The 20,913-nt window shown below is 34.9% G+C and overlaps 1 protein-coding gene across 6 annotated transcripts in view; it reads right to left on the bottom strand.

Moving 5' to 3' along the window:
- Window positions 1–20,913, bottom strand: part of PHF14 (PHD finger protein 14) — a 163,696-nt gene that overhangs the window by 121,887 nt on the left and 20,896 nt on the right. For all 6 annotated transcript variants that reach the window (XM_084507580.1, XM_084507582.1, XM_084507581.1 and 3 more), the window contains exons 5-12: window positions 17,750–17,909; window positions 12,194–12,305; window positions 9,720–9,857; window positions 7,906–8,052; window positions 4,320–4,590; window positions 3,632–3,738; window positions 2,296–2,391; window positions 655–758 (exon numbers count right to left, since the gene is read on the bottom strand). In XM_084507580.1, the coding sequence (XP_084363706.1) occupies window positions 655–758; window positions 2,296–2,391; window positions 3,632–3,738; window positions 4,320–4,590; window positions 7,906–8,052; window positions 9,720–9,857; window positions 12,194–12,305; window positions 17,750–17,909 (1,135 nt within the window). The remainder of the gene's footprint in view (window positions 1–654; window positions 759–2,295; window positions 2,392–3,631; window positions 3,739–4,319; window positions 4,591–7,905; window positions 8,053–9,719; window positions 9,858–12,193; window positions 12,306–17,749; window positions 17,910–20,913) is intronic.

Below are 20,913 nucleotides of genomic sequence, written 5' to 3'. Positions count from 1 at the left end.
CCTATCAATAAGCCAAAGACTGCCACTTCTAAGATGGCGGCAAGAGAAACAGATTCAAGAGCACAGTCATGCTCTGGGACCCTGATATGGGGTCCACTATTATGCTTAGTTAAAATCCAGTCAGTAGCTTCATAACATACAGAAAGGAGAAGCAATAACAAAGTGAATACATTTTATTTTCTTGGGGAAAAAAATAGAAGTAGGGAAACTTAAAACACAAGATTTCCCAAAGCATTTGACAACCTGTGAACAAAAAGTAAATATTCTTATCTGACAGGTGCTTTATGCACTCAGCCACTGTGACTAAACAGCAGCAGCACTGTTTGCAAAATCAACACAGATGATTACATTCAAAAACACAAGGCGACCAGTTAAAATTTTTCATATCAAAGTGACAAAAGACTTCTATTTCAGATGTAAAGAGGTACCTTTGTTCTTATAAAGCACTGCTATCAAGATAGAAAAAAAAAAAAAACCTCAGTGATGTGTACTAATGTGAATAACTATTTCTTAAATTAGCCTTTAGAAGTAAAACATGACAACTCTGAAGCATTTTGTTAATCAGAATTGAAACAAACAATTTTCTCTTAATACTTTTTTGAAATTGCAACTTAATAAATATTTTATCTATTTTGTCAAGACTTCATTACTTGCCTATAAAGTACAGCTGGAAGCGTAGATGTCTTTTGTGTTCCTCCTTCCTTTTTACTTGGTTTTCTTTCCTTAGGAGCACGTAAAATTGCAGGTATGTTCAATTTCTATTGGATTTGAACAAATGCAGTACACATGAGTCTTGGGACTTTTAGAGAATACCATTCTAATCTCAATGTAGGGAGGACAGGACTCAAATTGAGTGGGAAATGGCTTAGCCAGCTATTTTACAGACAAAAGCAACTACATATATTTATATTATAAGATCAAATTAGGGTAACATTATAATTTCTCAATTAAATAAATAACACATTGAAATACTAGCATTTACAAATCATTTTCAAGCTTTAAAATAGAAGGATGGACAAATTTACATTTGTCTAGAAGGTGGAAATAAGAAAAGCAGAATTCACAAAACTGACAGAAGAATGCTGAGGCAGTTTGTTTTTCCCCCAACATCCCTACTACATTGGTGCTCGATAGGTTAATTAGAAAAATTATCTTATTGGACCAAGCCTTCCACAAAGCAGACGAGATTCTCTTTGGATTTCTACTAATCTGCAGCATGCTAGCTTCCCAGACAGCTACCATCTATCAAAGTCATTTCTCAGCAGCCCCGTGGGCCTGCATCTGTTCAACCAACTGGAAAAAAAAAGCCATGCAAGCTGTGCAAATGAATTCTATTCAATTTTTTTATTTTTTTTGTTGTTGTTTTGGTAGTATTTGTACCAGGAAATATATTTGTGAATACTTTTTTCAAAGCCATGTTAAAAAGGATAAAAAAAATATTGATCTAGGAGATGTGAAGGAAAAATTATTCACATAGTACATCACAAGTAGAAAAGATAGGTTGACAAAAATCTAACCAGCACAACCAGAAAAACTAACATAGCATAGAAAAACTGTTACTGCATAAAAAGGTAAGCTTCATTTCCTGAACAGCAGTACAAACTCAGCAGTACGAAAAGGCATCACTAAATTATGATGCAATTGTATGACTGCATTTTCACGATGAACAGTTTCTTCCATCTTCTTTAAAATTCTAAGAGGAAATCATTTCAATCTCTCTCTGAAAGCTAAAATGTCCATTGCCATTTAATACCTTTGATATAAAACATAAGAACACTGCAAGAATCTCATCTTTTCTCCATCAATGGGAACAAAGAGATAACCACTGGCAACAGGAGATAATCCAAATCTTCTCTTCTCCGAGATACTTATATTCATTTGACCAAAATACTCCGCTCTATCCAGTTAAAAAAATATATCATAGTGCTTCTTATATAAACCTCTAAGTTACCATACCATTTGAAGCCTGCAGTAACTAAAGACAACATGGAGAGAAAAATGGTAGGATTAACTTGTGCTTCACATTCGGCTTCATTACAAATGACAAGACAATCAGTTATAGCGAATGAACGAATTTTGCAAACAAGAGCACTATTACAACAAAATTAAACTTCAGATTTCCAGTAGGTGGTTTGCAGAAGTCTATATATTTCAATCAGGAAACATTATCCCCAGAGTGAAGCCTGGGTCTGATCACATCAATTCATTTGGCCACAAAAGTGGCAGATAGAAATAAAAAGCCCATTCTTGGAAAACAAGGTTCGCCTATAACTATAAAAATAAAATAAAACCAACCTGTCCAATGATTCTACCCAGCAGAGCCCAAATGCCTTGCCCTTCATTTCGCAGTTTTCCATTCATATTTTGTAGCTCTTCTAAGGACTCACAAAGCTAAGCAGTTAAAGAAAAAAATCAACAGAAAAAAAATATATTAAGGTTTATTTAATAAAATTTATTCAACCTCTTACCTATCAAGGGTGCATTACTTTATTGTGGGATTGAAAAACAATGGAACTCATGTCAATATAGCTGAGATCAGTGCAATCAATCATTCAGCAATTTAAGATGAAATCCTGGGCTGCTACCCATTTTGTAAAAATGATCTGAAGCATTTCAGCATTAAAAATACAGTTCCATAGAAAATTAGAAAGCAAAACTAAAATACTGCAACGTCTCATGTGTTGTTCATGCCACTTAGGCAGCAAGACTGTAGCAAGTAACATATAAATGAATTAAAGACCTATATTGCCATATCAAAAAACTTTCAGCCATTATCACAGAGTTATAACTTAGTAAAGGATGTAAGCAGAAACAAAGTTGTTTTTTTTTCTTCTGGAAGCAATTGTTACTTACTGCACAGCATATACAACCTATTGATCCGGTTACAAGCTCCCACTCCCCAATCTCCTTTGCCTTTAACCTCTTTGGGCACAAGGACCTGCTATGTCATTTATGTATGTTCTCATTTAAAGCACATACCTGACAGTTTAAGTGTGAATAGCAATACTATTTTTTGTTATCACTAATCACCTACATTGGATAGGTTACTGAATTCAGCAAGAATTGCAACATGTCACCTGTCACAAAATATAAAGTATTTCTATGTTCCCTTTAAAGTATTTAAAGGTTAAAAAAAAATAATAATAATAATTAAAATTAAATAGTTAATTAAAATTAAATTAAGACATTAAATGCTCTTTTATGTACAATCATGAATTGGATTTTTGGGTTGAGGTACAGAGGTGGGGGGGGTATGGGTACCACACTGTTTTCTCAATGTTTCAAATGAAATGCACATGTAGAATGAGAACATGAAGGGCCTTAAGGCTCAGTTCACTCGTGAGAGGGCTCTGTCTGCAATCTGTCACTCGAGCTCTCTGTGGGGTCAGTCCAAGAACCAGTGTCCAGCCAATGTAGGACTTTTTAGAAGATGACTCTGCTTGTATAATGGGGAGGGGGACAGATAGCCACATTTTAAGAAGAAATAAATTTTTAACTATTATGTTCTTTAAAAACAGAAAATTATGTATCTTTGTTTGTAAATCATTTTGTTTGGAAAGTGGAATGCTATCAAAGTTAACAGCAGCAATATTAAAACAGTACAATGGTTTATCATCCTTTTTTTCTTCACCTTATTATACTCCACATGAAGCTTTTCTTGCTCATTTTCTAATTTATCCTTGATATTCCTCTGCTCAGCCATATTCTCCTGGATTTGAATCATGCGCATATTTCTCTCTATTTAAAAGAAAATCTTATTATTTCCTAGGCTTGGCTATATTTCCAAGTTTTAAGCACTAAAAAAAAGTAAAGCAATGAAAAGCATAAAACCATAACAGAAAAGCACACAAAACTGTAACTTACAGGTTTATTACACAGCCTCAGTAGAATGAACACTCCTAACGTTTACTTTTTGCTGCACACGACAACCTAGTATAGTTACTTAAATGGTGAGCTTTGATTAGCTATCTACTTGACAGCCCCAAAGTCAAAAACACACCGTTCCACACAGTAAGGAAAATACGAGGGGAAAAAAATACCAAAACTCCTTAAGCTTCTACTCCCTTCTCAGAAAAGATACGGCTGCCTGTGTATATTTGAATGATTTTTTATTTTCTGAAGCTTCTTTAAAAAGAAAACTCACTAATTTTCTATATAAATAGAGATTGTGCAGTAATATTCCTGACCTAAAATGAAAACGTAATTTGTGTTTGGCTAGTAAAAAAGAAATACAAGAAAAAAGCCAGTAAACTTGGACAATACGAATACAGTAAAATGATTATCTTTCATTGGGAAAAACATGCAATTTTGATCCTTACCAAGGTAATAATTGACAAAATCAGCAGTGAGAGCTGGTTGTTTATGTTTTCTTCTTCCATCAACACTGGAACTAGTATCTGAAGTATCCACTGGAAAAATGTCTGTGCTTATCCCCATTAACTCAGCTTTGCGCATAAGCTTGCGTATGGCTGAAGCACTGCTAGTAAGTGGTCGTGGCAGCTTCTCCCTCGGTACCCAGGCCTGTGGCCTGGTGGTACGAGCCAGCTCTGCCTTGGCACGGTACTGCTGTAGTCTGGCATTGATTCGAGCCTACAATAAAGAGTTCCGTGAATTAAGAACATAAGGGAACAATTCAAAACCGTTTTTGAGTTCTACATTTTGGAACACATCTGCATTTTATTTTCAGTTTAAAAGCCACACGGTTTAATAAATACTGTTTTCACTCTGGAACATTTTGACTCAAGAAAGACACTAAAAGACATTTGATTTTATTTCAAAATGCATTACCCTTTCACTAGGTTTTGGAAATATTCAGATTCCTTGATGAGGTTACCTCATTAACATGAATGATTGCTGGCTTTCAGACAACCCTTTCTGATAATAATTTGATGGAACCATGAAAACTCACTATTCAGAAAAACCTTGGCTGACCTATCAAAAGTATACCAAGCTATACTTTAAATTGGTATTTATGAGAGCAACAAAATTTGGTGACTGGTATTTTTTCCATATTTGACATGCTTTTGTAGGAACTTCTTTTCTCAATTCTGTATCTCTTTATAAATGCTAAACTAGTTGATTACAATGTGCCAAAAACACAACTCCAAAGAGAAGTGAAATCAGCAGGAGAAGCTCACTATCCGTCTTGTTGGTGACATCTGTATATTTGTGACCATCTGGGACATCAACCCCAGCCGATCAAGTTGTTGCTGACAGTTGAAAAAAAAAATTGTCTTGTGGGAACTCTGCAGCAACAAGCCTGGCAGAAAATGACATCAACACACAAACCTTCAGAGGCAAAACTCCAGCTGACTATCAGTTAGAAGTTGTTTATTTGTCTGCATAAAGAAGCAGCTAAACTAATCTGACTGCCCTACCATATGGTGTGAGATACTCTTGAGACAAAAGCAAAAAAGTCTGCATATACAAGCGCCATGTTTCAGGATTACCTCTGATTACAAATAGCATTGCTGAAGGTAGTATTACAGGCACTGTTTAACATATAACCTTACTAGGTCTTGAACATTAATGACCAAGAAACATGACAAATGTGGTTTGTGGCTACCAAAATGTGACATTTTTTCCTTGAACTCAGAGCAGCAAGGGAGAGATCATCCACCTGCAGTTGCTACCTTAGTTTGTTCCAGCAGAGAATAAAACATTTTATAACTTCCTCAGCCTAGATGCTTCTTTACTGGTTACATTCTCAGTTTGGAAACTCCAGGGGTCATTTAAGATGTCATACAACTATACCCAGAGCCTTATTCCTGAAATAGATTACATATCAGACTGACTAGTCCAAATGAAAACCTGAACTCTCAACATGTATTTAAGCAATTTTCAAGTACGTATTTTATCCAAGGAATGTACGTTTCCTTTATTGATATAAAGAAAGTATTTCAACATAGAATATTTTCCAACAATCCATAATAGTCCTAGACAGTTTTATATTTTATATTCTTTAGAATTATTTTCTTTTTTGAGCCACAGGACTTGCCAGACTGTTAGCTCAAGTATTCCTGCCAGGGCTATATAGCACCAAATATCAGCTTTTCATCCTTTGAAAGCATCCCTCAAAAATCCAGTCGCAACACCATACAATGTTATTTGCACAATTACATTATTATTTACATTAGCTCAATACTTGTCAGTCTTAAACTTAAAAACTCCTGTGGAAATGAGCTTTTGTAATATGTGTATGTACACACCTACTACCGATTCTTACTTCTCACACAAAAATCCTCCAGTAAATTCAATTGTCTGTTAAAATAGGACTTTATCTTATTGCACACTATATGCACGAGAAAGTTCAAGTATGAATTTGTATGTACTACTTTGTGTCAACTCCCCAGTCAGGCATTTCTGTCTGTACTAAGAACCCATTACAGTCATGAATTTCTAGAAATGCACAGAAACCACTCAAAGACAAAATTATTTCATAAAACACATACCCATGGGGTCTTGCTTCAGGTTAAAGTGAAGGAAGAAAGGGAAATGCTGGGAACATACCAGCATTAGCAGCACTTCATAGGAAATACAGGTCTCTAAAAAAAGACCTGAAAACAGAGCTTGTAAGAGCCACACTAGACCCAAATGGATTTTGCACAACCAGCACTTACCATTATGTTGGAGAGTGTTCATATCATTGTGATTTCTCCACTACATAGTGGTAATTCACATAAGTGAGAGTAGAGTGTATTACACAACTATGTAACTTGCTTTAAATCAAGCCATGCCAAGCTTTATACCCCACAGAAAAATTTTATTCAAAATTCTTCAATGTTAGAGTTTGCTCATGCTCATTCTCAAATCCACAGGTCACTTTAAATTAGAGGTTATTTTTCCTATTCAAATATCTTTGAAGATCTAAAAAGGTATGATTTAATCAAAATTTTTGATGACATGAAGATTTATTTTCTGATCATTACACTACAGCTCTCCCTTCAGAACAAGGGAGAACTTTTTCCTCTTCCTTCTCTCCATAATTTCTCTCTTCCATTATTTACTAAGCAACTGCCAATTTCTATTGCAATTTAGGCAGAATTCCTTCAAGTAACAAGCTGTTTTTCTGCACGGGCATGACTTTTCTGCAGAATTCAGTGCGGCCTCAGGAGTAGAAGCAAAGCAGGCCACAGATTTGTCAAGACTCAGAAAAAAATAAGTACACACGCTCTAATATACTGAAGTATACAGATTACCTCAGAAGGACTGAAATCTTGATATCAACAAGACCCTTATCAGCTGACCTCATGCAATAACTAACAGTTTCACATGGTTCAGCCACTTCGCAGGGATATATAGACTTTGCCTAAGATTTTCAGGCATCTCCTACTCAGCAGCACAGACTCAGTATTTGATACCATTTTTTTTCTTCTAGGAAATCTTTACTTTAAAAAAAAAAATGCGCATAAAATTCTACTTATTTCTACAGCAGGTGAAGAAGTGATCTAGCAAGAAAAAAATTCAGGCAAGCTAGAGTCTTCTGCCAATGCTAAAATATTACTACAGTGGAAAAAAAGGAAGATTTTCACTGAACATCTATGTACAAAAACACCTTATTCTTGTCTACCTGTGTGGTTTTTGTTAAGAATCTTGAAAAAAAAAAATGTATAAAAAAAATCTATGGATTGCAATGAAAATTTAATTACCAACTTTCTGCAAACAAACTAGGTCTGCAACTCTGGAAAGGATAGATGTTCCTTTTTGACATTAAGTTTATTGAGAATTGGTCTTAAGAGAATTGAGAATTGTCTTAGCAAAACTCACTGCTACAAGAAATGAAATATATTGATGGCACACGTTCAAATTTTATTCACTATATATAACAATTACCAATCTTCTAAATTTCTTTCTTGTTTAAAATGGATGATTAATGCAAATGCATTTGTGTCAGGAATATAGTACCTGAGCTTCCGGCGAAAGCTGTTTTTCTCTTTCCTGTAAGGACATTTTACAGTAAGATTGTAATGCCAAGTAGTTTTTCCGCTTCCATTTTCTGTCTAACCTATCCGCATGCTGTTTACAATAAGCAAAAAAAGGGTCAGCTATATCCTGTTTCAAAGAAAACAAAGGAAAAGGAAAAAATATAAAGTTAAGACATACAAGGCCAAAAGGCTCTGAACAGCACAAACATTATTTGAATACAGAAACTGTTGGCACAGACGTTTTTAAAAACAATATATATATTTCTAAATCAACTTTGTCACATTGATTTATCTTAGAAAGCTTTTTTCCATCTTTTTCATTTTATGACCTGAAACGTTTTAAAATGCATTAATAATTAACGCAGTAGTTTGATCTCTGAACTATTTTCTCATTTCCAGAAAAAAAATGCATAAGAAATTCCTACGTGCAAATTCATTTAGCATATAATATGTATTGTTAACCTCCTATTGCTTTATTGTGTCTTCTTTTGCATAATATCCTAAAAGGAATTAACAATCTGAAAAATATGTAACGCAATGTATCTGTTTTTCTCAAATGATTTTTCAGATGTATTGGTGTGATTAATCATCTCTCAGATGACTTTTTTCTCATTTTTCATTCAGATTAGCACAGATTAGCACACATTTCCAACAGATCAGCACATTATCATGCTGCAAAGCTATAGTAATTTTTACTACATACAAACACTGCAAGCAGTTTACAAACATACAAAAATACAAAGGGCTGGAGCACCTCTCCTGTGAAGACAGGCTGAGGGAGTTGGGGTTGTTCAACCTGGAGAAGGTTCTGGGAAGACCTTCCAGTACCTAAAGGGGGCCTACAGGAAAGCTGGGGAGGGACTCTTTGCCAGGGGGTGTAGTGACAGGACAAGGAGTAATAGCTTTAAACTAAACAGGGCAGCTTTAGATTGCATATAAGGAAGAAATTATTTACTCTGAGGGTGGTCAGGCATAGCCCAGAGAAGTTGTAGCAGCTCCATCCCTGGAAGTGTTCAAGGCCAGGCTGAATAGGGCTTTGAGCAACCTGATCTAGTGGTTTCATCATTATATGAAATATCTGAGCCATGATGAGATTCAGTCTGAGAACTATGTTTCATCAGTATATTGTCAAAGCTGCAGAAACATCATCATAAATAAACAGACTAAGAAAATCTTGAGGCAGTCTTCCTCCATAAGGTAATAAAAATATTATGAAATAATTAGCCTATCCAACTTTTCCTTCACTCACATACAAAACAGAATTAATAAAAATCTGTACAGGCTTTCCTTATTTTTATTTTGATTTAGACTTTCAGAATGTGTGGCAACTTACTGCCAAAAATTAGCAGCTCCCTATAATTAGGTTCTACGAGGGAGGCCTTGATTAAAAATACTTAGCTACAGAAAATATGTAAGAACATTTTCAAGTAAAAAGATAAGGCATGTGCCTAGAAGAAATTCACACAATTTTTGAAGATTCAACATTACACATAATTTAGTAGGGAAAACAACATCAAGGCAACTGCACTTTTCTTCAGTCTCACAGAAGTACACAAATTTGTGATCCCTTTAAAAGGGATCACTTAGTGGTCTGCTTTTTCACAAACAAGTTGGACTATTTCATCAACAAAGAGCCCTCCCTGGACAGTCCTTTTATTTGGCCTATGACTTCCTAGTAATTTACAAAACTTGGCTCAGGAATAGTGAATAAAAAAGGCAGAATTTCAGGTCTTCCCCACAAACTTTTGATACAACCCTTTTATTCTATCCTTTCCAAAGCTACATCATACTTACCTCTTCTGCTGCTGCTTCTGAAAGAAGGCCTTCCTTCTGGGCGCAGGTCACGTGGAAATAAGCTCTGCACATCCCAGCATCACAGCTAATACATACGCCAGTTCTGGCAAAACGAGGATCTTCGCAAAAACTGCACTCCTTTATAAGGAAGGGTAGAAAATGACAGAGTATTTCAGGTGCATTTTGCCTAATATTTAATAATTTACATCTTTCATATAAGAACTAGATGGCTGGGTTTGCTCCTGTGTGGTACGGAAACCAAGTATGCTGATAACATTTGGCAATATTTAAAGCTTCACCACTTCCCAAACCCCACGATTGACTTCATTTTCAATAAGCAATGGAAAAAAGCTTAAACATCCTAAATAGCATATTGGATGAACTGTTATAAGAAGTTCCATGCCTTCTATTTCCCTTCAGAGCAACAACTAAATAGCGTCTAAGCAACACACACATACTTAACTATATAGGTGGAATATCATAAAACCACAATACTGCACAGCAAATGTTCAGTTGTTCAGTAAGTTCAGAGCACACACACACACACACACACAAAAAAAAAAAGCATGGTCCTCTAGGTGACTTGAAAACCATTGAAAACCAAACCATTGAAAAACCAAAAACATTGAAAAACAAACAGTACATAATGTCCTTTAATAAGCTCTGATTGAGAAGCTAATTTGTGACAACAGAAGAAAAAAATAATCAAAAAATGTAAATATCAGTAAGTAAGTTTGTGATTCACATAAAATACTACATTAAGGCTTCAGCTACATTCATTCCCGGCATAGCTGTTTGCAACACAGCAAACTAACATCCACTAATGTAACCTGGAAAAAATACAAACATTTTTCAGCTGGATCAGTTCCTCAGTCTGGTTCACCACAAATTCATACTGAACAGCTGTTCCAGCAAACTAGAGTGGTAAGTGTATAAGCAAGAATAAGCAAATAGGAACACAGGCTGGTAAAGCGGTGCCGCTATCCAGTGCGTAAAGTGACCTAAAATTACATAGTTGTGCATTTCTGAATGTCTCACATGATGAGTGATTCAGTCCTCAGTTCAGAAAATGTAATGTCTCAGTGTTTTAAGTGCTCTGGATGCAATGCTGTGCATCACCTACAGAAATTATTTCCATGTAGAAAGTTAAACAACAATAGAAAGGATTCACAAATGAAATTCAGTGACAGAAAAATCTCAAAAATATTGCATACACTACCCTAAAAGGGCACCCTTTAACTGTGTCACAGCACCACGTAACAGAAAAGAAATGAAGCAAATCATAGATTATTACTTGAAACTGGTATTCCAGGGAGGTGTTTAGCTAATCTGTAACTACCACACTTGATACAGCAAACAAGGATTGTTTAAAGCTCTGTGAGAGTAATGAGTCCTCATCTGTGCAGTTCACTCATCTTACTCACAGTAAACCTTACTCCTATACACCATTCATGCTAAAAATAAAAAATTACAAATTAAAAAGCATGATTCATTGCAACAATAGGCTGCAGGGTTTTGGTAGTTTGCTCATGCTTTTTTATACAAACATTTCTAAACAATGCTAAATACTCCTGTGGGTCTACGCTGAACATGCTCCTAATATAGGTAAGTTGCACATGGGCCACCCAAAGTGTTTTAATTTATTTTAATATTTCTACAAAGTTATTACGAATTTTAATTTAGCATTCTATTTGCCAAATTAAATCCCAGGAAATTTACTATGCATAAATTAAGCATTAGAGAAGCAGTACTACAGCCACTTTTCCTCATGTTAGCCAGATAGATAGGGATTCTCCACTCTGTTCCCGTAACTACAGCAATAGTTAGTAAATCAGTGTTGGCCTCTGCCCTTTGTGATGTTTTCCTGTATGTTTTGTACATGATCACTTTTGACCTGGATTGAAAACATTTACATGTAAAAGACTATTTTAATGTTAGACCCACTTTTTCTGTTCAAGTTTAGGACTCCATACTGTTACGTTCTGTTTTGGTTTTTAATATTGCTTTGCAGCAATCTTTTTGTATACATTCCAGCTTATGATTACAAAGAACCAAAAGTAGTTCTTAACTGAATTTACATCTGTCTCTTAATCCACCTCACTTTCCTTTTCTCCATTTCAAATCCCATAAATCCTCTTCTCTTTCCAACCACATTCTGGCAATCTGCCACTAACTGACTTTTAAAGAAAGTAATCGGCACCTGCATAAGAGAAAGGAAGGAAACAGAAAAATAGTGACAGAAACTATAGAGAATAGCGGTAACAAAAAATAGAAAAAAGAGAGAAGGAAGAGCAAAAGTATAACAAACAGAACAAATTTCATCACATTTGCAGTCTGAAACCTGTTTGTGGAAAAAAAAACAAACAAAAAATAAACAAAAAAACAACATAAATAAGACTGGGAAGTCATATGTTATTCTACATTAAAAAGTGAAATAAAGCTAATGGTAGGTAGTACATCTCTTCTAGACTTACCTTGGCACCATACTTTGAATAATTCATTTCTGTAAGTGTTACTGGCCGCAATTTGTCAATATCTCCAAACGCCACTCCTGGAACATAGAGGGCACAAACAATATGGACCCACCTAAAACAGCACATAAAATTAGGTTAGTATTACAACATTTTGTTCCCATATTACACTTGCTAATTTCAGGTTTCAAAGTGCCATGTGAATGTTACAGATGCCAGAAAAAGCATACATAAACAAAAAATATATTAGAAGCAGGTAAGGAATACATATTGGGAAGTCAGCACACTGAACCACAGCAAGGGTTTTCAGTGCAACTGGGATTGCTTCGCTTGTCTAGGTCAAGGGCAAGGCAACCAACACCCTCTGTTCTGATGGTTCTTAAGCAGAGTTCTCCATCACTGTTTATGCAACATGAAACGTACATTAAGGTTTTGATACTACTCATGAAACTAAAGCAGACTGATGGGGTGGGACAGTGAAAGCAGAAGAAACAAAATTACTACCTGGTTAACAGAAAAATCCCAGTAACAAGATACCTACAAGCCATTAACTCACTTCACTCTAAAGGAATTGGATAGTAAATCTAACAAAAGCCGTAACACTGACCAATTCATAGTGTTGTATCTGACAAGACTCTTTTCACCTGCATATTTGAAAACATAAGTTTTTATACTATTGTTAAATCACTTGTGTTTGAGATGCAAAGTCATAAATTCACTGTAAAACATGAAAAATTAAAAGTGAGAAAAATGTACATTTGAAATATAAATTTACATGCAGTAATTTTCACAGATTTTACTGGGGCTCTCGGAATCCACAGCAGAGTCATAGCACTTTAACTACAGGTAGAATCAAAAGAAGATCTGAAGATTAGTTACAATTTTATCTTTAAATAACACGATTCAAATACAACAGCATGCTAGCTGCCAGAGAACAAACTGGGATACTCAAGTGTTCTGCCAAACTTCATGTACAGACAAAGTAAAGCCAACCATTGTTTTTAATATGATATAAACACTCCAACATGCCAGCAGAATCTCTTAATTTAATACAAAATTATGCAAAAACTAAGACTCTCCTCATTACCATATGAAAATTCAGTAATTCAGAAAATTCTGCCTGCCTCTCCATAATGTATTCATCTCCGGTAGCAATGGAGCACCTAATACCATCCTTCAAGGTATTAGTACCTTCAAGGCATTATCCTCTGGTGACTAGCCGTGCATGGCCTGAGGGCTGGTCAAGGGAATTGTGATTGGGACAATCTACTCGGAGCTGCTGCAGCCTCATTTCAAGTCCCATATGCAGCTTTGGGCACCACAGTGTTAAGAATGACATAAAATTTTAGAGGGTGTCCATTAGACAGCATCCAAAGGAGGACAATAAAGATGGTGAAGGGTCTAGAGGAGAAGACAGATGAGGATATGCTGAACTCCCTTGATTTGTTCAGCCAGAGAAGAGGAGACTGAGGGGAGGCCTCATGGTGGCCTACAGCTTCCTCATAAGGGGGGGGAAGATGGGCAGGTGCTGCGCACAGCTCTGAGGACCAACAATAGGACCCAAAGGAACAGCATGGAACTGGGACAGGGGTGGGTCAAGCTGGGAAGTAGGAAAAGGTTCTTGACTGAGAGGGTGGTTGGGCACTGCGACAGGCCCCCAGGGGAGGTCACAGCACCGAGCCTGCTGGCATTCAAGCAGCATTTGGACAACACTCTCAGATACACTGAATGATTTTTGGGTGGTCCTGTGCAGAGCCAGAGGTCAGACTCAATGATCCTTGTCGGTCCCTTCCAACTTGGGATATTCTCTGATTCTCTCTCTGCCCTCTCAGAACTGGTTACAGTTTGGCCTAAACCACTACCATAATTTTATGAAATACTTTTCTACCAAAAAGAGTTGGTGTGCACGAGTATGTATTTCAGCAAATACTGTACATTTACTAGAAGAAATATCTCATTTCCACAAACACACAAACTATTCTTTTCCAAAAGGAATAAAGACATTATTTTTTATCCTTTCGAGCAAAATGCTACACAGAGTAAGACATGTAACTTTGATAAAGATACTGCTTCGCCATTAATAACTGCACTAGGGCTTTTCTATATCCTTTCATTGATTTAAGATGCACTACAGAGAACAAATTTGTATAAGTTGAAGTTACACTTCCTCACTGTTACTATTCTTAAAAAAAAAAAAAATCCAAGGCTCTGGTTGGAGATTTTTCATAGTACATTTAGAAGACTGCATTAAAATTTACCCTCCAAAGTTCAATATAAAGATACACATCTTCTACAAGCAGCTGCTTCTCAATTTAATTTGCACAGTTTTTTCATGCTCCACTGGTGTATTAAATGCTGCTGCACTCTGTAGGAGTTTATCTATGATAAACCCAACAGCTGGCTGCCTGCTTCATACTGACCTTCTCAAAATGTTTTAGTACATGTCACCGAAGTATTACAGTATTACAGATTTAAAGTGCCATTTCAGTGTGATTGGCACACAAGTGCCTCATTTCCTTAGCCACTTTTATGTGAACTCGGACCTGAATCTTTATTAAAAAACATATAGAAGTCAGTCAAGTTCACAGCTGAAGCAATTTCAGCTGCTTTTAATACCAGTTCTAAATATTTTCCTGCTCATTTGTTTAGCCGCACATGTTTTAGAAGCTTGTAATTAAGACAAATTGGGTAATCAAAGAAGAATAATCTTCCCTGTTACTTTACCATCCATTTAGCTTGGAGCAATGATGACAGATGTTGATTAGGGAAGAAGAAAAACTCCATACCATAACAAGGACAGAATTCATATTCTTGGATAATATGAGATTTTATTTCTCATAATGATAAATTCACGTTTATGCTCATGAAGCTGAGAGGTTAATGTGAAAAGAATTCTGCTGAGAAATTAAGCACCTCATTATTATAATGATTCACATAGAAACAGAGAAATAATTCCAACTTGATTGTGAAAAGAAACTGAAGAGGCTTGGTCTCACTTTTGTGTGATTTCCAGCATTGATGCATATAAAGAATTTCTTTTTTAAAAAGTGGTAAGGGGATGGAGAGTTACAGGATTCTGTTATTCAGTGGTCTATGATAGTATTCCAAGAAATGAAATGACCTATGTTGCAGTTTACTCAGTACTGTGGTAACATAATAATGGACATTGCCGACCCCATCCTATCTTACTGTGCATTGCCTCATTTCCCTATTGAGTTCAAATTGATAAATTAACAGAACGAGAGCACAGGATTATTCACACGTTGGATAGTTGTTGTTTTTTTTTTTTTTTCTAGTACATAAATCTATTCACCTGGGAGAGTAAACTTATACTTATTCATGACAGCCATATCACATCATCTAGCAGATAAAAATGCAATAACAGAGATAATAAATTGTCATGTTAATCTCCACAGTCAACAAAGCAGGCATATGCTTTTGCACAAATAATCAGTATTGCAGAGAAAACACTTCCATATTAATCAAAAACATACTGCTACTTTATAAGAAATTTCAAGCAAGCAGTTTTTAAAATGTTGACTGTACTTTTTATTATCATTATAAGGGAAATTACATATCTAGTGCTTAAACTGCTTTAAAAAACACAAGAATAAAAAGACTGAAATACAGCTAGAAAATACAAAGCTGATCTTAATGTATATTCAATGAAGAAAGGTAGCTGTCCTCCAAAGCCAATTCCTAGCACTTACATCTAATGGAGAAGTTCAGTGGTATGAATACCCTCCTTATCTGTTTATTACCACTGCAAACTTAAAATGTTTCTGATATTAGAAAAAATTACAAGCTAAGGCAGAAATGCAAAGACACATGCATTTTAATCCACAAAATCTCAACCAACTTATGATACTTTAATATTGTATTTACTTTCCTTAAAAGCAGTATGTCAAAAAAAGATTTCCTAAAATATCATCTAGAGCTCTGCTGACCTTTTAATGATGGCAGAATCAGTCTGTTACAGTATTAGCAACAGTACTGGAACAGAAAACAGGAATGAAAAAAAAAACACAGCTAATACCAAAAAAACTGAATATGCTTTTGCACTCATTACAAGACAGTCACAGTCATCTAAATGATGTCATCATTTAGAGAAAACCACAACAAGCCAATGGATGAAAGAAAACTGAAAGAAAACATTGCTATATTTTGTGATTTGCTAGTACAAAATATGTTGCTCTCTAATATATAGCTCAGTGTAAATGGTTTAAACATTAAACAACATGAACTCATCTATCGTCATCAGTAAAATATGACTGCATATTTTTATAATCCTACTTATCAAACAGATATGGTCAAACAGGATTAAGAAAGCTTTGCTTTCCTCTGAACAGCCTTATCAACTAATTAGATTGCCTTCCCTTGTTAACACAATCAATGAAAAACTTATGACAGGCCCATTATCTGAAAATGTTGTGTATTACCGTGCACCTGCAACTTATATAACTGTAAAACTTACATAAAATCCATATGTATAATATTTATGTTGCCATATATTATATATAAATAGTACAAACATTATATTGTGTATATTATATACATTTTATATAAAATTAAAAAGCAGTAAAAAAGGGGAGGTAACAAAGCTGGTGAAGGGTCTAGAAAACATGTCTTGTGAGGAGCAGCTGAGAGGGCTGGGTCTGTTGACCCAGAACTTTGAGAAGGCTCAGTGGAAACCTTATTCTACTTCACAATTACCTTAATGGAGGCTGTAGCAAGGTGGGGATCTGGCTCTTCTACCAAGCACCAAGTGAAATGGCCTCAAGTGGTGTCACAGGAGGTTTACGTTGAATATTAGGAGAAATTTCTTTACTGAAAGTGTTGTGCAGCATTGTAATAGGCTGCCCAGGGAACTGGCTGAGTAACCATCCCTGGAGGTCTTCAAGAAAAGTGCAGATTTAGAACTTAATAACATGGTTTACAGGTGGACTTTAGTACTAGGCTAATGATCGGACTAGATCATTACAGATGTCTTCCAACCTGAATGGTTCTATGATTCTGTCATTCTATGATAAAAATTTATGGAAAAAGAACCTAATTACATTAATTGTTGTTCTCAAAAAAAAAAAAAAAAAAAGGTGTCATCTTTATGGTCGATGTTACTACGAACCATTTTGCTCTCTCCTTTATTGTAGAAAATTAGTTGCCATTAATAACAGTATCAATTTTTTTTTTAATACGACAGGAATGGAAGACATCACATAAGAAAGGTCTTCTAGCATATCCAGTAAGACATTTGTGTATATACAACAATACATGGGTCACTTCACACTGGAGAACAGATTTTATCATTCCCTTAATTAAACAGTGATTTTTTTTTTCTCACTTAGGGTACATCTTTTGCTCATCAGTCCATAAACCTATAATATTATAATGGAAGTGAAGAATATTAGTAGTGAAAAAAAAAAGATTAGGTGATTGACTATCCAAAGAGCACCCACTGTTTATACCAATTTATAACAGTCTCCCTACAGGAATAGACAAGGGCAAAACCCAACCTTTTAAGAATAAGCAGAATTTGAAACACCACTTCTTCAGCCTTACCTGCCCGCATCTGTCTCCTTGAAGATCCCATCTTGGTTTGGACATAGTTCACAACTAGGTGTGACACCACATTTGCATGCATCACAAAACCAAGGTTCAGTGGAATTTTCTGAAGCTGAGCTCATGATGGAATCACTCTCTCCATCAACACCATAGCAACCTACATACACATAAATGAAAGACAAAACATAAGGAAAAACAAATAAACAGGTACTTCTCAGTTATGATTTTCAGCAGGAAATATACACAAGCACACTCAGCTGCATGATGATGAACATCCCAAGAAAGCTTCCAATATTTATGCAAGGATAACTTTTAGTGCAAAATTTGTATTCTAAATAAAGCCTATTTCTAAAGAATGATCTCACATCACAACCAAAAGATGTAAAGGTCTGTTTTACTTTGTTCTTTTAGCAATGCTTGGTGTCCTAGACATTAAAAAAAAAAAAAAAAAAAAAAAAAAAAAAAAAAAAAAAAAACAAGACAAAGCAACCCACGAAGACTAAGAGAATCACAGCATTTTTTTCAATTAAAGAAATGTATTTCAAGTTAAATGCAACAGCTAATGAAAGTGTAATAAAATACTGACCAAATATTTTGTTTTGTAGAGATGATTTTTAGTGCCTTTAAACATTTGTTATCCTCAATTAAGGATATGTTATCATTCCCTTATATGTTATCCTAAATTAAGAAGATCCTTCATACCTCTCTTCTCCACTGTTGTAGTAGTGCTTACGTAGAGCTACCTGTCTTCCCATTCAACCTCTAAAGTCTGCTTTGAGCTGGATTAGCAGTCTAATACAAATTATAACATGGTTTCTTAAATACTAGCACCAAATGAGAAATCCATGGGTATCATGGGTCAGGATTTAGATTTGAGAGCATATACAGCTTTCTCTTGGATATTCTGATCTTTTGGCTTCTTGCTACCCTGAAACGAAGGTGTGGTGTTTTTTTTTCCCTCTAAGAAGTCAATCATGCTAGCAGTACCCGTTCAACAAACAGCCAGCCCACTTTTCCACTTTGCATTCAGCATCCAATTCAGGTAAAAGAGAATATACATACTAAAAATAAAAATAAGAATTTGCATCCCCCAAGGTTTGTAAGACTGAACTTAAAAAGACCTTCTGTAACTTTAAAACTGAAGTAGCATCTGATGAGCACAGACTAACAGTTTTGAGACACCATTTTGGTGATTGATGAAGTATATTTTAAATTTTTAGCATTCTCATTTTACTTGATTTTAAACTATGATTAAACTTATTCAATTTCTCAATTCTTCTTTGGTATGCCCAGTGCTTTTATGATTTTAACACATCTCTGGCTTAATCGCTGTAAATTTAGTATTTTAAAGTGATTTAGAAGCTCGTTATATAAATTTTGAAAAAGAGTAAGAGTAGTATTCCTACTACTGTAAATGACAAAAAGGAAGACGTTAATGCTTATCACCACAAAAACATACTTCTGTACATGACACACTTTGAATATTTACCTTTTCCTCAATAAGAGAAAAATAATATTTCATTGTCTACATTAAAACAAAGTAGAGACACTGCTGAAAGATTAAACTCAGCTATTTGTCGACAACAGTGATCAAGTCAACATTTTTGCTTGCAGAGCAGTTAAATTATTGAATTTTGCAATTAAATAGCAACATCATTTGTTAGTTTGGTTCATTACCCACTGACTATAATAAAATAGTAACAGTGCTCTAACTCCTCTTGTGACAGAAACAGAGATAATAGACTAAAACTACATTCAGAATATAAGCAATAACACTCACTGTAGGTACCATTTAAGAAATATAGTCTTCCATTACAGCACAAGATTCATCAATAAGTATTAAATTAAGTCACCGGAATGTTTCTTTTTTATTATAGAAGTATTCCAGAATCAAAGGACAAATAATACCCAGAAGTGCCAGACAAGATTCATTAGGTATATAAAATATGGTATAGCTCATACATAAACTAACTCAATTTTCTTTATAATGTCATACGAGCTTTAAGTGGTGTCCCAGAAAGTCCTTTTTAAGTTGTAACAACACAATCTTGAATACATGCCAGCAAGGCTACTTTTAAGCAATTACATTAATGTACAAACACATAACACATTGATATTATATGGTTGATGAATAATTAAGCTTTTTATAATTCTGACAGACCGTTCTTATCAAACTAATATTTTCCTAAATGTGCTTATTAAAATTACCTAGCACTATAGGAGCAGTAATACTGTCATCAATCCATATGGCAAAATAAAATTGGTTTCTTCTGAACACTGATAATTCTTCAACAATCAAATGTAATTAGATTTGTTTTTCTCAACTAAGTGCTGTCAGGCTGCTAAAATTAGCACAGTGACTTCCCACAACTGTCTTACCTTCATTCTGAAATATTTGCCTAGTTACACTTATCAGTCATTTTTTCTCCTTCTTCCTAGAAAACTACATGCGTTTGCTGCAATTATTTCCATCTGTCTCACATGTGTTGACAACAGACTTGGTTTCCATGAAAACGCAAATATAAGTAATTTTCTCATGTGGATAAAAATAGTTGTCAAGAGTTATAACCCAAGTGTTTTTTTCTTCTAATTATATTTTAAAATAATTATATAAATAATTATATATTTACATAAAATATATAATTATATTTAATATATATGTGTATATATTATAAAATTTAGATATGATTGTATTTATACTTATATAAATATTGTGTATTATATTAATTTATATAAAAATAAAAATTAATTTTTCTAGCTTCTGTCTAAATATGACAGCCTTAAAGACTTCAAGATCTCTAACAGACACAAGCAGGCATCCACTCTTTTTCCCTGTCATTTAGCAAAAGCTAAACACGCTACTGCTACATGCAGCAAAAGGGATGGCCATTAGCTGGAAAAAATACACTACATTACCATTAATCACAGCTGATAAATACACCAAAACAATGTTGTGCACTCCAGTTGGAGCAAAGTTAATCCAGCCCATAAGTCACTAACTGGCAAATAAAGCTAGAGAAACCAAGATACAAAACAGAGTTCCAGAGATTGTATGATTTTGTACCAGAAACCTCAGTTGCTGTGAAGGAGCATAAGTAGGAGTAAAAAGGCTGCCTTCAGGAATAGTTTTTTTCTACTACACACATCAGGTCATTATCCTC

The sequence above is a fragment of the Aythya ferina genome (genome assembly GCF_964211825.1).
Source record: "Aythya ferina genome assembly, chromosome: 2".
NCBI lineage: Eukaryota > Metazoa > Chordata > Aves > Anseriformes > Anatidae > Aythya > Aythya ferina.
Note: the sequence above shows the minus strand (reverse complement) of the source record. Positions and strands in the feature narration are given on the sequence as shown.